This window comes from Colletotrichum siamense (genome assembly GCF_013390195.1).
Source record: "Colletotrichum siamense strain Cg363 chromosome Unknown KSG_Cg363_contig01, whole genome shotgun sequence".
NCBI lineage: Eukaryota > Fungi > Ascomycota > Sordariomycetes > Glomerellales > Glomerellaceae > Colletotrichum > Colletotrichum siamense.
Genome location: NW_023501014.1, coordinates 4,113,951 through 4,133,158, shown reverse-complemented (window position 1 = coordinate 4,133,158; position 19,208 = coordinate 4,113,951). Strand labels below are relative to the sequence as shown.

The 19,208-nt window shown below is 56.8% G+C and overlaps 8 protein-coding genes across 8 annotated transcripts; 4 read left to right on the top strand and 4 right to left on the bottom strand.

Annotated features, from left to right (window-relative positions):
* Nucleotides 1-445: 445 nt before the first annotated feature.
* CGCS363_v001050 (uncharacterized protein) lies at nucleotides 446-913 on the top strand (the record flags this gene model as incomplete). The annotated part of the gene is made up of 2 exons (XM_036632899.1): nucleotides 446-620; nucleotides 675-913. The coding sequence occupies 2 exons, from the start codon at nucleotides 446-448 to the stop codon at nucleotides 911-913; spliced, it is 414 nt and encodes a 137-aa protein (XP_036501297.1).
* Nucleotides 914-1,195: 282 nt separating this feature from the next.
* On the top strand, nucleotides 1,196-3,046 carry cbk1 (Serine/threonine-protein kinase cbk1; the record flags this gene model as incomplete). Its single annotated transcript, XM_036632898.1, has 4 exons — nucleotides 1,196-1,392; nucleotides 1,448-2,086; nucleotides 2,114-2,201; nucleotides 2,249-3,046. The coding sequence occupies 4 exons, from the start codon at nucleotides 1,196-1,198 to the stop codon at nucleotides 3,044-3,046; spliced, it is 1,722 nt and encodes a 573-aa protein (XP_036501067.1).
* A 138-nt stretch (nucleotides 3,047-3,184) lies between these two features.
* css1 (Inositol phosphosphingolipids phospholipase C) lies at nucleotides 3,185-4,732 on the bottom strand (the record flags this gene model as incomplete). Its single annotated transcript, XM_036632897.1, has 1 exon — nucleotides 3,185-4,732. One exon carries the CDS (start codon nucleotides 4,730-4,732, stop codon nucleotides 3,185-3,187), a length of 1,548 nt encoding a protein of 515 aa, XP_036501068.1.
* A 753-nt stretch (nucleotides 4,733-5,485) lies between these two features.
* Nucleotides 5,486-7,140, top strand: Wdr5 (WD repeat-containing protein 5; the record flags this gene model as incomplete). Its single annotated transcript, XM_036632896.1, has 2 exons — nucleotides 5,486-6,522; nucleotides 6,573-7,140. 2 exons carry the CDS (start codon nucleotides 5,486-5,488, stop codon nucleotides 7,138-7,140), a joined length of 1,605 nt encoding a protein of 534 aa, XP_036501628.1.
* A 463-nt stretch (nucleotides 7,141-7,603) lies between these two features.
* On the bottom strand, nucleotides 7,604-14,063 carry ubr1 (E3 ubiquitin-protein ligase ubr1; the record flags this gene model as incomplete). The annotated part of the gene is made up of 2 exons (XM_036632895.1): nucleotides 7,604-7,871; nucleotides 7,930-14,063. 2 exons carry the CDS (start codon nucleotides 14,061-14,063, stop codon nucleotides 7,604-7,606), a joined length of 6,402 nt encoding a protein of 2,133 aa, XP_036501064.1.
* A 1,773-nt stretch (nucleotides 14,064-15,836) lies between these two features.
* arc1 (Actin-related protein 2/3 complex subunit 1) lies at nucleotides 15,837-17,042 on the bottom strand (the record flags this gene model as incomplete). The annotated part of the gene is made up of 3 exons (XM_036632894.1): nucleotides 15,837-15,877; nucleotides 15,934-16,761; nucleotides 16,820-17,042. 3 exons carry the CDS (start codon nucleotides 17,040-17,042, stop codon nucleotides 15,837-15,839), a joined length of 1,092 nt encoding a protein of 363 aa, XP_036501063.1.
* A 502-nt stretch (nucleotides 17,043-17,544) lies between these two features.
* On the top strand, nucleotides 17,545-18,236 carry snrpb2 (U2 small nuclear ribonucleoprotein B''; the record flags this gene model as incomplete). The annotated part of the gene is made up of 3 exons (XM_036632893.1): nucleotides 17,545-17,627; nucleotides 17,676-17,892; nucleotides 17,946-18,236. 3 exons carry the CDS (start codon nucleotides 17,545-17,547, stop codon nucleotides 18,234-18,236), a joined length of 591 nt encoding a protein of 196 aa, XP_036501627.1.
* Nucleotides 18,237-18,298: 62 nt separating this feature from the next.
* On the bottom strand, nucleotides 18,299-19,145 carry ATG10 (Ubiquitin-like-conjugating enzyme ATG10; the record flags this gene model as incomplete). Its single annotated transcript, XM_036632892.1, has 3 exons — nucleotides 18,299-18,472; nucleotides 18,558-18,776; nucleotides 18,834-19,145. 3 exons carry the CDS (start codon nucleotides 19,143-19,145, stop codon nucleotides 18,299-18,301), a joined length of 705 nt encoding a protein of 234 aa, XP_036501069.1.
* Nucleotides 19,146-19,208: the final 63 nt, after the last annotated feature.

The following is a 19,208-nucleotide window of genomic DNA, read 5'->3' as shown; positions in this document are numbered from 1 at the left end:
ACCACAAAAGAGTTTCCGTTGTAGGAATTTTCGCACCGGTTATGGTTTCTTCCGGTCGGTCTGTACTTAGTTTCGGTTTCCTAACGAAAAGATTTCCTTACTGTTTCCATTTTAGTCCCGGAGCTGCTGCTCCATCCGTCTCGTGATGCTTTGGCAGGTGTCCAGTTGCCGTGGAAGCATGTCTCTTGCCGCTAGAAGAAGTGACGACGTTGCCCCTGCCGGAGGCCAACCCGTCGCCGGTTGCCAGCTGAACGTGGCTGGAATACTTATGTTGTCGTCCTCGTTTTGTTCTGGAACCCGGACAACATCAACGTCCACAGACACATCGCCAGATCAAGCACCCCATCGCTGGTCGGCTTTCTATCTCTCTTTTTGGACTCTACGTCATTCATACAGATCGTTTACCAGCAAACTTATACATCACGCCAGTTACCCAATCGTCGCCATGGAAGCCTCTCCTCGCCGTTCCAGCAGCACTCCGCTGTACACCGCACCGCTTCCATCTGTCCATCTGAGTCCCGTCCACGCCAAGGCAAACCACCCGATGAAACTTCGCCATGAGAACGGGACAATGATCCGCAAGATCCAGGGCTGGGCCAAGCTCAGTATCTCCTCTGCAGGTACAGCCGTGCCAGATGAGTAAGACGTCGAGGTGGACGCTGACGTTAGGGCAGGCCCCAGATCAAGCGGCAGCAGCAGTTTCTCTCGCTTGATGCAGGGCATAAAGGTCCCGATCCGGATGAACGGTGACCGCGACCAGAGCCCTCGTAGGCTCGCGGCCGCCGAAGAGACCTCGCAGCGATCGCAGCGATCGCAAGAAGACGAGGCTCCCCCGCTCCAGCCAGTTGACGTTGAGAGGGTGCGAACCATTGAGAAGGTCGCCGCAGCCAAGATCTACTTGGAGAGCTACTAGGAAGAGATTCTTTCTCCTCGCGGTGCGCACAGGGGGCCACTCGAGCAGCGTCGACAGCGTGTCTCCGCGCTCCGGCAACACTTGAACCGCTCGCATCTATCCAACACGGAGGTTCAGCAGCAGATGGACTTGTGCTTCTAGGAAGAGTCTAGCAATCTCCGCAAGCAAAGAGTCGACAAAGCTCAGAGCTGCAGGTCGATCTTGTCCACATGGTCGACGAAGGCATCGGGAAACAGCAAGCATGGGCACCCCCTTGGATTATGCGTTGATGACTTCAAGACCATGAGTATCCTCGGTAAGGGTAGCTTTGGTGTCGTGAAGCTCGTCCGAAAGGTCGTTCGAGATAAGTACGTCCGAAGAAAGTTCAATGAGGTGTACGCCATGAAGATTATTCGAAAGTCGGACATGATACGAAGCTGTCAAGAGGGTCACTTGCGGGCGGAAAGAGACTTTTTGGTCGCCGCCTCAGATTCCGAATGGTGAGCTTGCCTCTTGCTATTGGTGTTTTTATTCTAACCAAGAACTTTCCGCCAGGATTGTTCCCTTGCTGTTCAGCTTCCAGGACATGGCGAATCTCTATCTTGTCATGGACTACATGCCTGGGGGCGACTTCCTAGGCTTGCTGATTCGAGAAAAAGTGCTCAGCGAGTCGCGGACACGGTTTTATATTGCCGAGATGATACTCTGTGTCGAGGAAGCGCACAGGCTAGGTTGCATTCATCGGGATGTGAAGCCCGACAACTTTCTCATTGGCGCTGACGGTCATCTCAAGATCTCAGATTTCGGCCTTGCGTTTGACGACCATTGGTCTCACGACACTTCGTACTACAGATGGCAACGACAAGGGCTGCTCTCGAAACAGACATTCGCCCTCAACGGAGACTATGAAGATCGAAAGTCAAATTCGGATCCAGCACAAAAGCAGAGCTCATGCCAGCTGAACTTTACACGACACGAGCCTCCTTTCCAAGTTGTCCAAGGCAGCAAGCTACTCCTCAGGGAGCGACTGGGGCAGGAGAACAGGAACGGAAACAATCGTCCACGTGGTTCCTCAGACTGCCTTCTGGTCGATGATCTTCTCAACTGGAGAGCCACTGCCACGCGCCGGTCGCATGCTCGCTCCGTTGTGGGCACCAGCCAGTACATGGCTCCAGAAGTCGTCATGGGTGAGAGGTACGACGGCAGATGCGACTAGTGGAGCATCGGAATCATTCTTTATGAATGCCTTTATGGGTATACGCCGTTCATCTCTGATAAGGGTCGCCAGTACACCAAGAAGAACATCACCGTGAGTAATACCGACTGCTGAAAACTGCTATTGCTGACTTTGGACAGAAATTCAGGGGACCCTTGGCTTTTCCCGAGGATCCTCCAGTATCAGACGCATGTCAAGATCTGATTAACTGCTTGCTTCGAGAGAAGCATCACCGTCTTTCTTCTCCGCAGTATCGTGACCAAGAAGGTCTCCTCCGGCGCCAGTACGTGTTTCCGAACGATGCTTCTGATATCAAGAGGCATCCGTGGTTTCGAGGGATCAAATGGTCTGAATTACGTGAACGAACGCCACAGTGGCTGCCCCTAATCCGCGGCGACCTAGACACCCGTTATTTCGAAGAAGATGAGCCCATCAGTGACTGGTCCGAGTCATCAAGTACTGGTGGTCAAGATGTAGTAGATGGGAACGAGGTCATCCCCGACCAAATCTGGCTTAAACTAAGAAGATCCCTTGCGGCCTGTGATTACAGAGAAGAACACGTCGCTTTTGTAATCAATGCCATCAAGCAGCCTTATGACTCAACGCGGCTCAAGCAGATTGATCGCGACATTGACGAATGTTTCTCAAGGCTGAGTTACGATGGGAAGAATGGCTTGAAAGAGTACGTCAGGAAGTATGGTCAAAAGGAACGCAAGCGACCCAGGGACATGCTGCTCAGGGACCCGGACACGAAAGATGAAGTGATGCAGCTGAGGAAGCAAACGGCATTTCTGGGGTATTCGTGGCGCAAGCCTCGAAGCAGGCTCCGGCCGGCTCCCGCACAGTATGACGCTGAACCATACCATGCTGTATTGCAGGGCGAAACGTTCGGGTACCCTTCGAAGATTGAAAGCCTGCAACCGGCTCAAACATTTTGATCGGAGGTGGCTACTGGTGTAATGGAGTTTGGTGAGGTAAACGAACCAGAGGTATTGGATAGAAATAAGACATAAACATTATCGTGTATACACAGGCTCTCCCATCATCGCCATCGACGCTATTCTGGGGGTTGCCGCTCACATGGGCTTTTCCATCCCCGAGGCCCTCCCAGATTTCCAAAGAGCTTGACCCTTGGCATTCTTCATTTCCCATTCGAACTCCTTGAGAGCCCTCAACTCTGTGTTGAAGAATAGCAACGACAAGAGGCCATCAACAACACCCGCAACCAAACCGAAGCTGCTAAAGAGCATCAGAATGAAGGCCACAGCGTTGTGCTTACTCCACCACACGCCTATAAGACAGACCCAAAGAACAGTGAACCAGAAAGCGAAGTGCATGCCCCTGTTGAAACGCTGCTTCTCCTCACGTGTTACGTACTCACGCACCGTCGACAGAATACTGTCGTACTCAGCATCGGAAAGGGACAGGCTCTGCAGGAGGTAGGGTTCAAGCTGGATGGACAGCCTAGCGGACAGCCTGGGATCTCTGCGGATCCTGGTAGGGTGATATGACAGTGTCGCCTCGACGGAGAAGTGGTCGCTCAGAGAACAGCCCAGGGTGGGATGAGGCTCTACCATGCCGACTTCCGCCTCCTTGATGACCCACTCCCCGCCGTTTGGATCCGTGGGCGCGCCGAAGAAGATGTAATCCAATCGCTTGCCTTTGAGATCAATCGTGTCTGGGGGCATGACGACGGGCTGTTTCCCCTCGCCGAGCTTCTTTTGGAGATGCTTGGGCCAGCGCCAGGTGTTGAAGGGCCCGTCCGAGGTTGCGCCGTTCTCGTGGAGGTTGAAGTCCGCGGTGGGCGCCGGGCGGCCGCGGGCTTTCTCGAGTGGGTCCTCCACGGCGCCGAGGGACGAGTCCGGGTGCAGCTCGCGCCAGACGTCGCGGACGGGGGCGTGGGCGGTGATGATGCGGTGGGGCAGGCTGAGAGGCCGCATGTTGAAGTCGCCCATGGCGAGGACGAGATGGCCCTTCTCCGCGGCGCCGCGGCAGAGTTTGGACATCTCCCAGGCCTGGGCGAGGCGGTGGGCGAGGTAGCTGTCGCCCGGCTGGTTCTCGGTGTAAGGGGAGTGGGTGTGCGTGTTGAAGATGCTCAGCGTCTGCTCTCTGGTGGTGGCGATGTCGTCTTCGCCGGCGGCGACGGGGATGCGGATCTGGGCGCATGCGATGCCCTTGCCGACATACCAGTCGCCGCGCCAGAAGGCGGTGGGACGCCCGTTGAGAGGGTAGCGGTGCATGGAGGACTCGACGATGGGCCATCGCGAGAGGATGGCGAGGCCGCCGCCAAAGGGACCCGAGTAGTAGAACTTTGCATGCGGGAGGATGGGGGCGAGGGTGTGGCGGATGGATTCGAAGTCGGCTGTGACCCAGCACTCTTGCAGACAGACGATGTTTGGCGGTTTTGGGAGGGAGAGGATGCGCCGGCCGATCGCCTCGAGGCGGGCGGCGCGGAGGGTGGAGATGTACTTCAGACCCCAGCAGTTCAAGGTCAGGAGGCGAAGGTCATTTGGATTGTCCATCTTGACGCTGTTGAGGCTGCTGAGGGATTGCATCTGGATGTGTTGGGATGGGGGTGAGCTGTGTTGCCTGAGAAGCTGGGCGGATTCGTACGGGCTCTCCATCTTGGCGGTGGTAGCGGGGTGAGTGTGGGTGTGGTGGGATGGATGGGGCTAGCTAGTGTTTCTTTAAGAAGCTGGGCTGATGAGCGTGGTGATGATGAGGGCGGTTAGATCTGGTTGCATTGAGGCATGGACGGATGCGGTGCGGTCAAAGGTGCGCCGAATGTTCCGCAGCAATGCAGATTGAGTGAAAACTCTTCAAAACGGCCAAGCTTCATGATCATAGCCTCAGGTTTGAACTTGAACAAGATGAGACGAAGCCATCGCCCATCGCTCAGACTGACTCTCCAAAAATGACGTTGCGCCGCGAACTCTCTCCTCCGTCGGCAGCCGGCCGGGGGTTCGGGAGGGCCCCGTTTTTACGTGCACCTCAACGGCGCCGCTCCACCAGCAAAACTCCCCATTGACCAATCGGTAGCCGCAGTGTCACTGCAGCATTCCAGACCCGCTGAATTGTTTCTAGCGTCCCCCAGCGACCCTCTGGCGATCCGTGCGGTGGGACGAGGCTGACAGTGAGTGCAGTGCGCTTTACCGCCAAACGTCAGGCCCCCTGCTCCCTGCTGCTGCTCCTTGCTGCTGCTTCCAAAAGTTCATGTCCATCGTCACTTTCAGCCTTGTCCTGGCCTCTTTCCCTCGCCGCCCGACAGTTCCTCCTACTTCTCCCTTCTTGCCTTTGACACCGAAATCTCCTTCCACAACTTGCGGCTTCCCCGACTCAACAAGATCGACGCGACGACCGCCGACGGTCCCAGAAAAATGCCAGACCTCAACTCCCCAGCAGTCTCGACACCCCTCCCCGAACCGCCCCCGAAACGTCGCAAAGTCCTCGACCAGACAGCAACCCCCCGCTACAGCTCCCCCGACGAGCTGACGGTCACCGGCGACGAGCTGGCTGCCTCCGTCGCCGCAAAACGCACAAAGACAACCCACCGCCGCCGCCTGTCCACCCAGCGAGCCCGTCCTAGCATGACGCCTAGCAGGTCCCCAAGCGACGACGAGCTCAACGGGGCGTACTACTCCCGCTCCTCCCGCTCACGCTCCCGCTCCCCACGCTCCCCGACCGCATCACCCTCGCGATCTCCGACGCCCGCCTCCACGTCCCGCGGCTCGTCATCCCCGCGGAGCCTCGCAGACAATGTCGACCGCAGACTACGACTCTCGCCCGGCGCAGAGGAGGACGCTGAAGTCACGACGGGAGGCGCAGTCACCCCCGCGACACCGGCACGCAAGGGTCCCGTGCGGCCGACGTACCGCGAGACGCGCGTGCTGAGCGGCCACAACGGCAAGCCCGTGTCTCAGGTGCGGATATCGCCCGACGGCAGGTGGATCGCGTCGGCCTCGGCGGACGGCACGCTCAAGATCTGGGACGCGGACACGGGAAAGCACATGGACACGCTGGTGGGCCACATGGCGGGTGTGAGCTGCGTGGCGTGGAGCCCCGACAGCGGCACCCTCGCGTCCGGCAGCGACGACAAGGCGATCCGGCTGTGGGACAGGGTCACGGGCCGGCCCAAGGTCACGGCCAAGGGCATGGGCGGCGTCCTGGCCAAGGAGGGCAGCAGCCACAGGCCGATGCCGCCGCTGCTGGGGCACCACAATTACGTGCACTGCCTGGCCTTCTCGCCCAAGGGCAACATCCTCGCGAGCGGGAGCTACGACGAGGCTGTCTTCCTGTGGGACGTGAGGGCGGGGAGGCTGATGAGGAGTCTGCCCGCGCACAGTGACCCCGTGAGCGGAATCGACTTTTGCTGCGACGGGACCTTGGTCGTCAGCTGTTCAACCGACGGACTGATGTGAGCACCCTCCCCTTCCCCTTGGATGAGACACTAACGAAGAGTGACAGCCGTATCTGGGATACATACACAGGCCAATGCCTGCGCACCCTCGTCCACGAGGACAACCCCGCCGTTACCTCCGTCTGCTTCTCGCCCAACGGCCGCTTCGTCCTCGCTTTCAACCTCGACAACAGCATCCGCCTGTGGGACTACGTTTCGGGCGCCGTCCTGAAGACGTACCAGGGCCACGCGAACAACAAGTTCGCCATCGGGGGGTGCTTCGGCATCGTGCCCGACGAGGGGGCCTTCATCGCGTCGGCCAGCGAGGACGGCGAGATTGTCCTCTGGGACGTGGTCACCAAGGAAGTCGTCCAGAGGATGCCCGCACACCGACAGGACCGGGACGGCAAGGGGAGCGTCTGCTTCTGGGTCGATGTCCACGGGGACAACATGGTCAGCGCGGGGCAGGATGGGTCTATCAGGATTTTCAGAAGGGTGGTCGCCAACGGCAGTGATGCTGCCGCCGCTTATGCTGTTCTGACGAATGGGCACGCGGAGGCGGACAAGGTCGACGAAGCGAGCAGCACGGAACCGCCGATAAAGCAGGAAGAAGACATGGAGATGGGCGGGACGTGAAGAATGACTGATGCTGTGTGAAGGGCGCAACAATATACTTGAGACTCAAAAAGAGCCAGCATTTACTACTATTATTACCTACATTTGATACCACGGGAAAAAGGAGATGTCTGCTCGGGTCAGGACCTAGAATTTGAGGGTAAAAGCTTTCTTCTTCGCATCAAGATGCAATGTGCTATGTGATCTAAGGTACCATGATGTGATGATCAAAACAATTTGGCCGACCGCCGTGAAAACTCCTTGCGTGTCCCGCCCCCAACAACGCGCAGCCGAATCGCAGCAGATGGAGATGCGCAAAAGTCTATCCACTAGATGGGCTATCACTAAAGGGGAAATAATTCTAGCCGCCAATGTACTCCGTCCCTCTCTCTCTCCGCTCATTGCCCAACCTCACGAAAGTCGGGCGCCTTTATTCCCTGCAGAACTCAATCGTTTGTACATACGAACAGTTGACCTCCACCCCTCAAATCGTCTCCCATCCTCCGTTGTTAATCTCCGCTTCCAGCTTCCGGCTGATGAAGCTGGGGATGCCGTGGCTGAGGAACGTGTTTCTCAGCATCGAGTCGTAGCGCTTCTGGTTAAGGTACAGCTGGCGGCCATGGCGCAGTCCGAGATCCGTCTCGCCGTACTTGTCAATGTAGGGGGCGCTGCTGAAGGAGCCCGAGAGGCGGAAGAGGTAAAAGATGCAGCACTTGCGGATGTTGAGGAACAAGCCAATATTCTTTTGACACCTGGACGCGATTTCAGTCAGTAAGGAGCTTGCGAGGGGTCAACAATGTGGATACTCACTTTCGCATATGTTGCTGCGAGCCGCCAATCCTCTGGGGCTCGCGGTCTCCGGATGACGTCTCCTCCTTGAGGCAGCAGACCGCCTGGCCGCAGAAGACTTCACCACAGAGCAGGCAGATCATGGGGTCGGAAACGTCCTTGCCGGTCGTGGGGCACTTGCGCTTGGTGGCCTCTTCTATGAGGGCATCGTAGTTCTTGGGCAGTCCCACCAGCTCGAATATGCCGGGGTGGCTGATCAGAGCGGTACTCGGAAGGTTACTGTCAATATCTCCAGGCCACATGATCTGGTGCCGGATCCAGCCGCTGACGAGACCCATGGTCGAAGCTGGCCAGCCGCAGGATGGGCCGTGGTCAGTAACCGCGGCGCACATTTCGTCGAACGACGGGACGCGGAGGGCTTCGGTCAGACGTTCCAGCTCGTCCGCATCGGGTTGGGGAGAGACGTGGCTGTTGAAGTCGATGCCGTACTTGACGTAAAGAAGAACGATGCTCTTCCTCAAGAAAGTCAAGGCGTACTTCTTGACAAAGGTGTAGTAGCCCTCCAAGTTGTCCAACTCGGGCTGGCTGAACCCGCGGTTCTCGCCCAGGTCTTTGGGCATCTCGTGGGAAGACACGTTGATCTCCATACGGACCTTGGTGATTGCAAGGCAGAATTCGGCAAAGTTCTTCAGCGCCGGGTCTTGCGTGGACTTATTCAGAAGATGACCGACCCAGGTGGATACTTGAATGTTGCGACCCATGTGGTAGACAACCTTGACAATTTCTGCGAGGTAGCATAATCGTAGAATGTGGGTGATGTCAAAGTTTTGGGCAGGAATGAGACCAAACACGCACTCCGAAAAGAAGATGAAGGGATCTTGTCCCAACAACGGCGCGTAGATGTCGATCGGTCGGCTCACAGTCTCCGTTTCTTGTCCAAAGTATTGAGAGACAAAAAGTTGCACGTGCTGGCGCTCGCTGTTTTTGCGGAACTCCTGCTCTATCAAGTTGTCACCGCCTGCCTTGAGGCTGCCAGTTGCGATGTATGAGGTTGCCGTCTCAGCCAAGATGCGCAGGTGCGTGAGGCTTTGCTCAGGAATCTTCTCGAGCAACGTCAAGCCATACTGTGCCTCTGTGCCTCGCTGCTGTATCTCTGCAGCAGAAACTGAGAAGCCAACCAGCTTGGCCAAGATGTCACTGTGAACCAGCTCGTTCTTCTCTCTAAGCTCACGAGCGGGGTAGGTGTGGCGAGACTCGAAACCGTTGGACGACATGGTATCGCGAAGACGGCGATAGACCCGAACCAATTCGCCGACAATGGTTGAGCTATTGCTAGGCAGCGATCGGCGGTTCGAGACTGGCGTGGTGGCTGTTGGGAACACATTCGTCAATGGCGTGTTGACAACAACAGAGTCGAGACCCGAATCATCGGCCGACCAAGCTTCGTCAACTAGTTGCGACGCCTTCTCCGCCAAGGCGCTGGTGACATGTCCATCAGTGTACTTGGCAAACGATGCTTGGACTTCGTCCGGAGGACGGCTGGCGCCGAGGATGTAGTATCCTGACTTCATCTGAGTGTCGAGGAAGTCTCTGAAGATATGCTGGGACTGCAAGGGACCAGGGAATGACTCTTCCTGGCCCTTCCAGATGATGGGCAGGAACGCGTTGCCGAGAGCTTTGCACAGAGGGCAGACGAACTCCTGTCTCCTAAGATTCTCTGGATGATGACGTGCGATCTGGTGGTGATGCCGGCGATTGGTTGCGTCAAAGTACATCTCGAAGCAGCTGAAGTGCATCATATGCCCACAGCCGGTAGAGACGGGTCCAGGACGGGACAAATTTGAGGGGAAACCCTTGCCAATCGTCTGGCGCTCCGCAGCAAACTTCTCGCCCTTGGCATTGACCTTGACCACTTCCTCGCGGTTCTCGTGGGCGACTCCAAAGGGACGGATATCCTCCGCAGATCGGTCCAGGTTAGAGGGGGTATGGAATGCCTCCCGCACAAAATCAGGATCTTGCAAGTCAGTCTGCCTGAGAACCATGCTTTCATTGAAGAGGGCAAAGGTTCCATAGAGTCGCCTGTCGTCCGTGTCCTCCTGGCAAAGGATGCAGGTCCCTGAAGGGTACTTCCAGTTGTTCTTTCGATCGACGTTTTGCTCGACCTCATCCTCATCCTCGAGGTCGGAACCCCAGTCGATGTTGCCCTGGTTCTCCAGGAAGCTCTTCTGTTGCTGTTGAAACTGTGCCATGACCTTGGCCTGGCGAGAAAGTGCCGCCTTCTTCTTCCGCTCTCGCTCCTCCTCGGCCGAGTTAGTAGCTGGCGAGGCAGTATCGATGCGGTCGACTGAGACGCCCAATCGCATGTAAGCGTTCTCGAAATTGCGAGGGCGCTTCTGACGCATTCGCTTGAGAATTAGACCGATCTTGGGGTGGCATGCCTTGAACTCCTCCTTGGTCGACATCATGTCAAGCAGAGAGACAATTGTCTTTGCAGTGGGTGCTTCTTGCATGAAGTTGCTTCGGGCCGTACGCGTCAAGGCGATGGAGATGAAGGAGCTGTGCGATTCGTCTGGCATGATACTTTCATCCTCTTTGTCTTCAGAGATGGCAATGAGGATGAGGTGGAGAACAACCTGGAGGAAGGTCTCGATGCGCGTGTTGGGGACGCCTGGTGTGAGGCGGCCAGCAACCAACGGGTACAGCAAAGAGTAGTAAACGATCTGCGCGAACATGCCCGTACCGGTGAACGCGGCCAGGTCCTTGAACAGACCTGAGGGGATGGGTCGAAGCTTGGGCTCGTAGACGATCTCTTCCACAGGCTTGCCGGTCTTGATGGCCATCTTCTTGCGGTACGCCAGCTCAGACTCCTCTCGCTGGTTCTTGTTGTAGTGAGCAATGTACGGGTCGATGTGCTCTACGAATTCAGGCTTCAGCTCGAAAGTGCCAACGTCAGACACGCCTTCAGGGGGCTTGAATGAAGCCATCTCGTCCAGGACAGCATGGAAGTCTTCTTGTTCTTGCCACTTTTCTGGCAACTTGTTGCTAATCTCATTGAACGAGAGGGGCTTGAAGCACAGAATGTGGGTGAGGTCGCGGCGAATGGCAAGGATGTTGGAATTGGGCTCATCCCCAGGGGCGATCAAAGAGGTGCGGTCGCTCAGAAGCACAATCAGCAGGTGGATCATGTCTTCAACCACGTCGAGATGCTGCACGTCATCCTGAGCCGCCGACTTTTGCTCAAAGAAGCCCTTGACCCATTTCTCCATACCAAACCGGTCAATGATGGACGCAAGAACACGACTCGGATCGGCGACAACCATGGCAGTTTGAAGCAGGAAAATGTCACGATGGTGTGAAACATCTCTCTGGCTGACTCCACGATACGTGGCGGCTTGGTGGCGAAGGCTGATGCCATTGCGCACCCACATGTTGGCCTTGATTTGGGCGAGCCAAGCACAAACACGGAGGGGGTAGTCAAAGGTGGCCATGAGGTTGTCTTCAGGGGAGTTGTCTCGTTTGGGCATCATCTTGCGACCCATGGTGCGCGGTGGCAGCCTCAAATCTTGGGTGGTGAAGCTCAGGAGAGCCTTCATGCTCGAAGCAGGCAGAGACTTTCCGCATTCGATAAGCCAGGAGAGCGTGTAGTGCAGGGCGTGGTGAAAGCTGATTGGATCCTCCTCCACGGTGAACTTGACAACCTCGTACCGAGACGACTCGTTGTCGAATTCGAAATCACCCAGCGTCTTGAACTTGACCTCATCTTTGATTTCTGCCTGCTTGAAACGGTGCCGTTCCGCGCCAACGGAGTGCAGGATCACGGCCTTGGCTGTCATTCTGATTGCTTGAGCCACGAGGTGCGCTTCGTTCTCGGGGACGTTTCTGAACGCATCCGCCAACTGTCGAGCTAGTCGGTTGATCTCTCTTGTCACCAGTGACGCCGTGATCCAGCTGTCTGTTTCGTACTCGACGTGTTCCCCAACCGCCCTAACATTCGGACCAATGCCTTGGTGAAGCTTGACAAGGTCTAGGAACTGCAACAGGTAGCGCTCCTCACTACGCAGCTTCTCCTGAACATGGGGCGAACCAAACAGGTATTTCAGGTCCAGGTAGAAGTGATACATCCGCCGGTTGGTCACTGATCCCGAGTCAAATGCGAGAACGGCGTTCGATGAGACGTCCCAGGGGTACCCCACCTGCCTAGTTGTGAGAAATGTGTAAAAGATGGCGAGCAAACTTGTCATGAAGTTGCCTCGTTCCACGATCTCAGCGGTGATCGACGGCGTGGTAAGCATTTGCAGCGACAAGTTGATGATGGAGTGATCTGGCTCTCGGTCACCGATCAAATATAACTGCGCCAAGGTGGTGTAGAGTCCGGAAAAGCGAAGACCGAGAATACGCTTGAATTCGGGTATCGAGACGACTGTCGAAATGTAGAGGGATCTCAGGTCATTTCTGACCTTCTTCCACATGCGGAGATCAAACAGGATGAGCCAATCAAGACGAACGCGTTGGAAGACGTCCTCAGCGGGAGGGACGTTCTCCCGGTTCATGTATCCGGGCGGCGTTTCGAGCCAGTACCTTCCCGGCTTAGGAGAGGGGACCTTGTCTCCTTGACCCGGCGTCTTGGGAATCTCAAGGTTGGCCTTGGCGTAAATGGCAGGGGCTATCAGAGGCTCGGCCGTATCCGAATCTGAGGGCGTCAGGTCGCGGTCCCGCGCGGCCCGCCGTGCTGGCGGAGGCGGAGGCGGCGGGTACCCGGCCATGGTGGCTTCGTCTTCCTCCAACGCCTGGTCGTTTCCGCGCCATTCCAGCCCAATGTCCCCGGGAGCTTCAGCCCGAACATCCACCATCATGATGTCGTCGTCGTCCATCTCATCATCGTCGTCGTCGTCGCCCGCGTCGCTGTCCGGAGTGCCGTTCCCTCTGCCCATGTCGATATCTTCGTCATCACTAGCATCGAAGGCGCGCGCTGCCTGCTGAGCGGCTATGCGCTGCATTTGCAAAAGCACGTGCTGCGTGAAGGTCTGGGACTGCTCAAGGTTTCTGAGGAATCGCTCTTCATCATAGATGCCGTCTTTGCCCACGACAGCGTGCGTGCCGGGGCTGCCCTTCCTCCAAGGCTTCATCATCTCCTGACAAACGGTCTGCCTCAAGATGGCATGATCCGATCCGACACTGCATCCCGAAATGTCACTGAGCCACTCTATCATTGCGCCGCACATCTGCTCTCGGAATGTGTCGCGTGATGACCGGATAGTGACGGTGACCTTGATGTGCTCCAGTTTCGTGGCCATCTCGAGCAAGGTATCAAGGTCATCGAGCCGCTTGAGAATGCTTCTGCCAATGAGATCCGTCTCGGTGGCGCGCTCCAGGGCCTGAGCTTCTGTGGTCCTGCAGGCTCGTGCAATCTGATTCTGCACATCCTCCACGGTGTGCTTCTCGTCGTTCCAGAGGACCAGCGCATACTCGGTGTGATCGGAAGGACCCTCGCCGTATGTTTCTGGGGACAGGCGCGACAGCTCCTCATCGGCGTGGATGGAGTCCAAGGTCTTGGCCTGTCGGAGCTGCTCCGGCGAGCACGATATGACGTCGCAAATGTAGTCAAAGACACGGCCGATTGTCATCTGCATGCTCTGCACCAGGTCCTCCGGCAGGCCGGCCGCTTGCTTGCCCTTGCCCTCCGCCTTATCCGGGTCGGTCTCGGAGTGGATCGTGCAGAACATGGGGACCTTCCAAGCCTCGTCGTCACCGCAGTCGCAGCAGCCGCTGTTTCCAACCGAGATGCTGATGCGCACCATGTGACCGGCGTGGTCTGTCGAGTCGAAGCATCGGCTGCACAAAACGCAGGTGTCGTCTGTACTACAGGTTCGGCACGAGTAGGAGGCCTCTCCAGGCTTGAATATGTGGCCGCATCGCTTGCCGCGGGCGGCTTCGGTGTACTCGGCGCCTTCGACTGCGCCCTGGGCGTCGTGGAGCTTGTGGTTGTGGGAGGGCCGACCGGACGGAAAGAAGAGAGGCATGTAGCGGTCGCCGCCTGCTAATGACCAGAAGAGGATGTCGAGGAGGTCATGGTGGGCGTTGTCGTCGTACTGGAAGTTCCATCTCCTGGGCAGGTCTCTGAGGCGATCGCAGAGCTGGCGCTCTGGGGATGACATGGAGGATTCCATCATGCCGCCTGGATCATGTCGGTGGGTGTGTGTGATTGCCCAAGAATTTTCAGAGCAAGGGAGCAAAGTTGTGGTATCGAGAGGTGTGTGGAAGTCTTCGCAAGTCATTCGTTCGGCAGAGCAATGAGCTTTGGCGGGGTCCTCCAGGCGATGCGGCGTGGCGGGTCGTTTGTCTGCGTATGCGGTGAGTAATCTTGGCGGGCAGTGCGACAGACAACTTGGATGCTTCTGAAGATCTGTCGAGATCCAGGGAAGGACCAACCAGCACTGACGAAGGAAAGGACTTACTGCAAGGAAGGTCGCGATATTTATCGCCGACCGTTTACGACGTGTTTCCCCTCAAAATTGTGAAAGGATAATGCAGCGGTTCAAAGGTGGTTGACAAAAGGCACGGCGGGAAGCTGGGAGGCCCACGCTAGGGACCGGGCCTGGGTTCGGTCGGTCTTGGTGTTGGTGGGGTGGATTAGATCAGTGAGAGGTCAACGACGCTGGACACCGGGACGATTGAGTGGTGGCAGGGGCAAGGGTACCTGTGGTTTGCTGGCACATGCCGCTATCAATGTATGCAGCTGCACGTACCCCGCTGATTGCCTGGAGCTCTTCAGAGACTGTCAAAGATAGCCTGAGCAGCTGCATCTGTCAGTCAGTCGTGATTCTATCTGGCTTTTCAACTTTTATGAACGCTTGCAAAAGATCGCAGGCTTTGAAGACATTTTCAGTATAAGTGGAGATATTGATTATCATGATTAGACATACTGCATAGTGACGCTGAAAGACGCCACCCCACGCGTCCCTCTCTAACTTAAACCAAAGAGGCTGCGAGCTTCAATGTCTGCTGGGTTTCTGTCAAATGCTCAACTCAGCCAAGGAGAGGCTTCCTTTTCAAGCAACACCAGCTCCTCAATCTCATCACAGCTCTCCAAGTCTCCTAGGAATGCACATAACTTCCTTGCAGCATCTATCTTACATCTCTCTGCTTCCGACCGACTCTTTGTATCGTCGTCTTCGACATGCGAAATCGTGTAGGACCAGTCAAGGAGATTCGCCATGTCCCCAACTGCTTGTCGGTCCCGGTAGATGTCGCGTCTGTCTTGCCATGACCGCGCCCATAGCCCATCGCAAATGCGCCTGATGTTGGACGAGAACAAGTATCCTTCAATCTGAAAGAAGCCATTGAATGTCCCGTGATTGGTTGTTGCATATTGACGGTGAGGTTCGTCGTTGGCCGGATAATTGTTATGCGCATGTCTGTTGACTTGGCCGTCTACGTACCTCTGAGCGGCTTCGAAGCATATTCGGTCAATTTGGCGCATGCAGGAGCTGTTATTTGGACTGGGTTGGCGGAACTCAACGTGCCATCGCTGAGCGTCGAGTCGATGCGGTTGCGGCCTGTATGACAGCCCATGTTGAACGTCCGATTCTGCGGGTCTTAGTTGCGCTGGCACGGGGCTACCGATTGACAGAGTCGCGCTCTGTGCCGACCGCTGCCGTCCACGGGGGTTGTAGATGAACTCGCTCGGGGAGATTGGAGAGTCCATGTTGTGGGCTGAGAAGAGGAGTTGGAGAGTCCGCCGACTAACAGCCAAGGGCTCCTGGGTTGACGATATCTTAAATACGTGCGTGCAACGACCTGAACTTGTTCACCGGTCTTCTCGAAGGTCTGCTGGCCGGGACGACAGCCTTGCAGAAAGTACGGTAGAGGCCTAGAAGAGTAGGTTGAGACACTGTGGTATTTCATTCAAAGTTGCTATGTAGGGTAGTCTAAGTGCTCCAGATGACAATTCTTCCGTCAACGCCGGTAGCTGTGTCAAGTCAGTTTCATGGTAATCAAAGAGACAAAGACGGTCGTGCAACTTACAAGTAAACTTCGTGACGTTGCCGCCTGACTCCTCATACGAACGGATTCTGGTGACGGTGTTTTGGTGGACCGTCTTGAGTTGGGTATCATCCTTGACCTTGCCCTTGAGATCCATCTGCCTGAACATGTTCAGCGCGGACTCCTCGCGGGCATCCTCGAGGCCGGGGCGGCCCTTGGACTCAAGAGTTCCGGCCAGGCCCCAGCCGCCCTCACCGCCCTTGAAGCGGAATGCCTCGCAGTCGTAGCCGGCAGCAATGATCTCATCCTCGCTGCTCCAGATAAGGCTCATGAAGGGCAGGAGCTGGGTAGAGATGGTGACGACGGCGCGTGGGGGCTGCTCGGGCGCGCTGGGGTAGACGACGGTGATGCTGCTGTCGTGGGCGGCGAAAGCCAGAGCGTTTCCGCTGGGCGAGAAGGAAACGGAGTGCACCCAACCGGCAGAGTTGTTCAGGTACTCTCCGCAGACGGTGTTGAAGGGCAACCTCTCACCCCAGGCGGTGGGTTCCGGGCGCTGGTCGACGCCCTTGATGAAGCTGGAGAGGACTCTGGCGTGGGCATCGGTAGATCCGGCGGCGAGGAGGACGGAGTTGGGGTGCCACGCGACCGACGTGATGGTGCTGCGGATGGGCTTCTTCAAGTGCTTGGAAACCCACCAGTCGTTCTCCTCCTCGAAGTAGCAGATGGCGATAACGCGGTCACCTGAACCGACGGCAAACTTGGTCTCGGAAGGCGACCAGCGCACAAAGGTAGCGGCGCGGCTGATGCGGAGCAGGACGAGAGTGGGCTTGTATCCGTTCGGCGAGGGCTCCCACACAAGGGCATTACGGTCTGGCGAGCAAGTTAGCTTCAGGTACCGACTGAGGGGCTGGTGCAGGCATCGACATACCCTGGGAGCAGGAGACAATGCGACCGCTGTTGGGAGCAATATCGACACTGGTCACGGTCTTGTCATGTCCCTTCAGCTCGTCCTTGAGCTTGAAGGAGTTGCCGGCGTGTCCATAAAGCTCAATGGTGGAATCGCGAGCGATGGCCAGCGTCTCGCGGTCGGCCGAGAACGAGTGGTCCGCGATGGGGGCGTGGAAGAGGTGGTGGACTTGAGGGGGCGCCATGATGAGGGATTCGTCCGCGATAGGAGTATAGCTCTCTACTACCGCTACTTTGTCGGATGGCGGGAGATGTCGAGGAAAGGAACGAGTGTTGGTGGAGAGGAGCAGAGGATGTTGAGTGTCGAGTGGCAGTGCGAGACGATGCGCTGCTTACCTGCCACCTAGGTACATGCCCAAGGCGCTGCTTTGCGTACAATGCGGTGTACCACGAGCGGCTGCTCATGGTGGGGCAGAGGTTACGTAGCTGCTTCAGCAAAGCATGTCGCTCAGTCTGCACCGACTTCAGGCCATAAGGCCACCCTGGGGTGTCCCCTCAATTGAAGCACGGCGCTAGTAAGGAAGCTCCCGAAGGCCAAACTGCGGTGGCCGGACGAAGATCAAAAATTCAGATCGCGACAGTTACACAACGACAGACCCTCGACGCGCTCACGATCACTCTTGCGAACCCTTGAAACGAACCACTCCACGACTTATTCAATCCATTGCCGCGTCGACCGAACTTGCAATGGCAGCCGTCGCCCCTCCTCGCGGCCTTGCGCCCAACTCATCACTGCCCGCCAAAGTTTCCCAGATCTCTCCCAATCAGACGTACGTTCACAGCTCCTGATTGCATGACGGTGTGCTAATGGTCTATAGGCTCTACGTCACAAATCTCCCGTCCGCAAAGATCCAGAAAAACGACCTTCGAACGGAGCTCTATTTGCTCTTCTCTGCGTACGGTCCGGTGCTCGACATTGTCGCCATGAAGACCATGAAAATGCGAGGACAAGCGCACATCACCTTCCGCGACATCCAAGCAGCAACACAAGCCATGCGCTCTCTTGAGGGCTTTGACTTCCTCGGCCGCCCTTTGGTGTGTTTTCCAAACCACTCCGCGGGAAAATGCGTTTACTGACCGGATACCAGTCGATCCAGTACGCCAAGTCCAAGTCAGACTTCGTCGCGAAGCTTGACGGCACGTACAAGATGCCGAACTCGACCGCCGGAGCCTCCAATGTCGAAGTTACCGAGTTGCAGCAAAGCATTTTCAACGCTCCGGCACCAGGCGAGGCCGCGGCCGCATCGAAGCCCGCTCCCAGCGGTGACCAACCGATGAGCGATGCACAAGCAGCCGACCGGGGCCAGAAGCGGCAGCGCGACGAGGAGGAGGATGACGACAGTGACGTCGCCATGGAAGAGGACAGCGACGACGATTGAGCACCCGCGGGGTCTCGTAGTCTAGTTCAGCAAGGGGAGATGCAGGAATAATGCAGAGTGCTTCAACCGGAGGAATCCATGGCCATCTCCTTGGGCACCCAGAGCCCAACGCAACCGCCGACCAGGCCCAGCCAGAGCATCATGTACTGCTCCTTGGAACAGTCGAACCCCGACATGGCGTCTCCGAGGAGGCATGGATGGATGAAGAAAGAGGGAAGTCCCGTCAGGGGGTGATGCTACGACATGATGTGTTAGTACAGACCTACAAATGGTCTCTTTCAGAACTTATAATTGACTGGTTCACAGCTGGTTCGCACTCACATCGGCGGAAATGCCTCCGATGCCGCCCGTCTTGCGGAGGGCGTCCTTGTATTCGTCGGGTACTAGCCTCCGAAAGACTGTATCGAGATTGAAGGCTGGCTCGTCTGCTGGCAGCCCGTGCAACGTGAACCACAGGCATGGCATCCGATACGTCGGGTGCAAGTGAACCTCATAGACAACATGTCCGACGTCTGGGACGCGCGGCTTGGAAAGGGCGGCCTGTCATCTCGTAGTGTCAGGCAATGAGCCGCACGAGGATAGATCGGGCGACGTTACCTCATCAGTCTCTTCAGCATCTATCATAGCCTCGTCATTTAATCCAGGCGCCTCTCCGTCTCCAAACGAGAACTTGTCCAGAACCGAGGAGAGATCACCGCAGTCCAGTGTAGCTTCCAGCGGCCGGATAATTTGCAGGTAGGTTGTGTACTCAACGCCCATCGCAAAGGAGGTGTCTAGCGCCGTGCAGACCATCATTTTCCATCGCTGTCGAAGGGGACCCAAGGTCGCGCGGCAGTATTGGCTGTCAAAGTGGTGGCACGCTTCCGCAAACTCTTCTGGGGCTAGCGATGGATAGTCCTTGAACGACATGTCTGGTCTCTGTTAGGCGCTGTCGGTATGAAAAAATCCCTTCGCTTCAGACGGGGTCTGGAT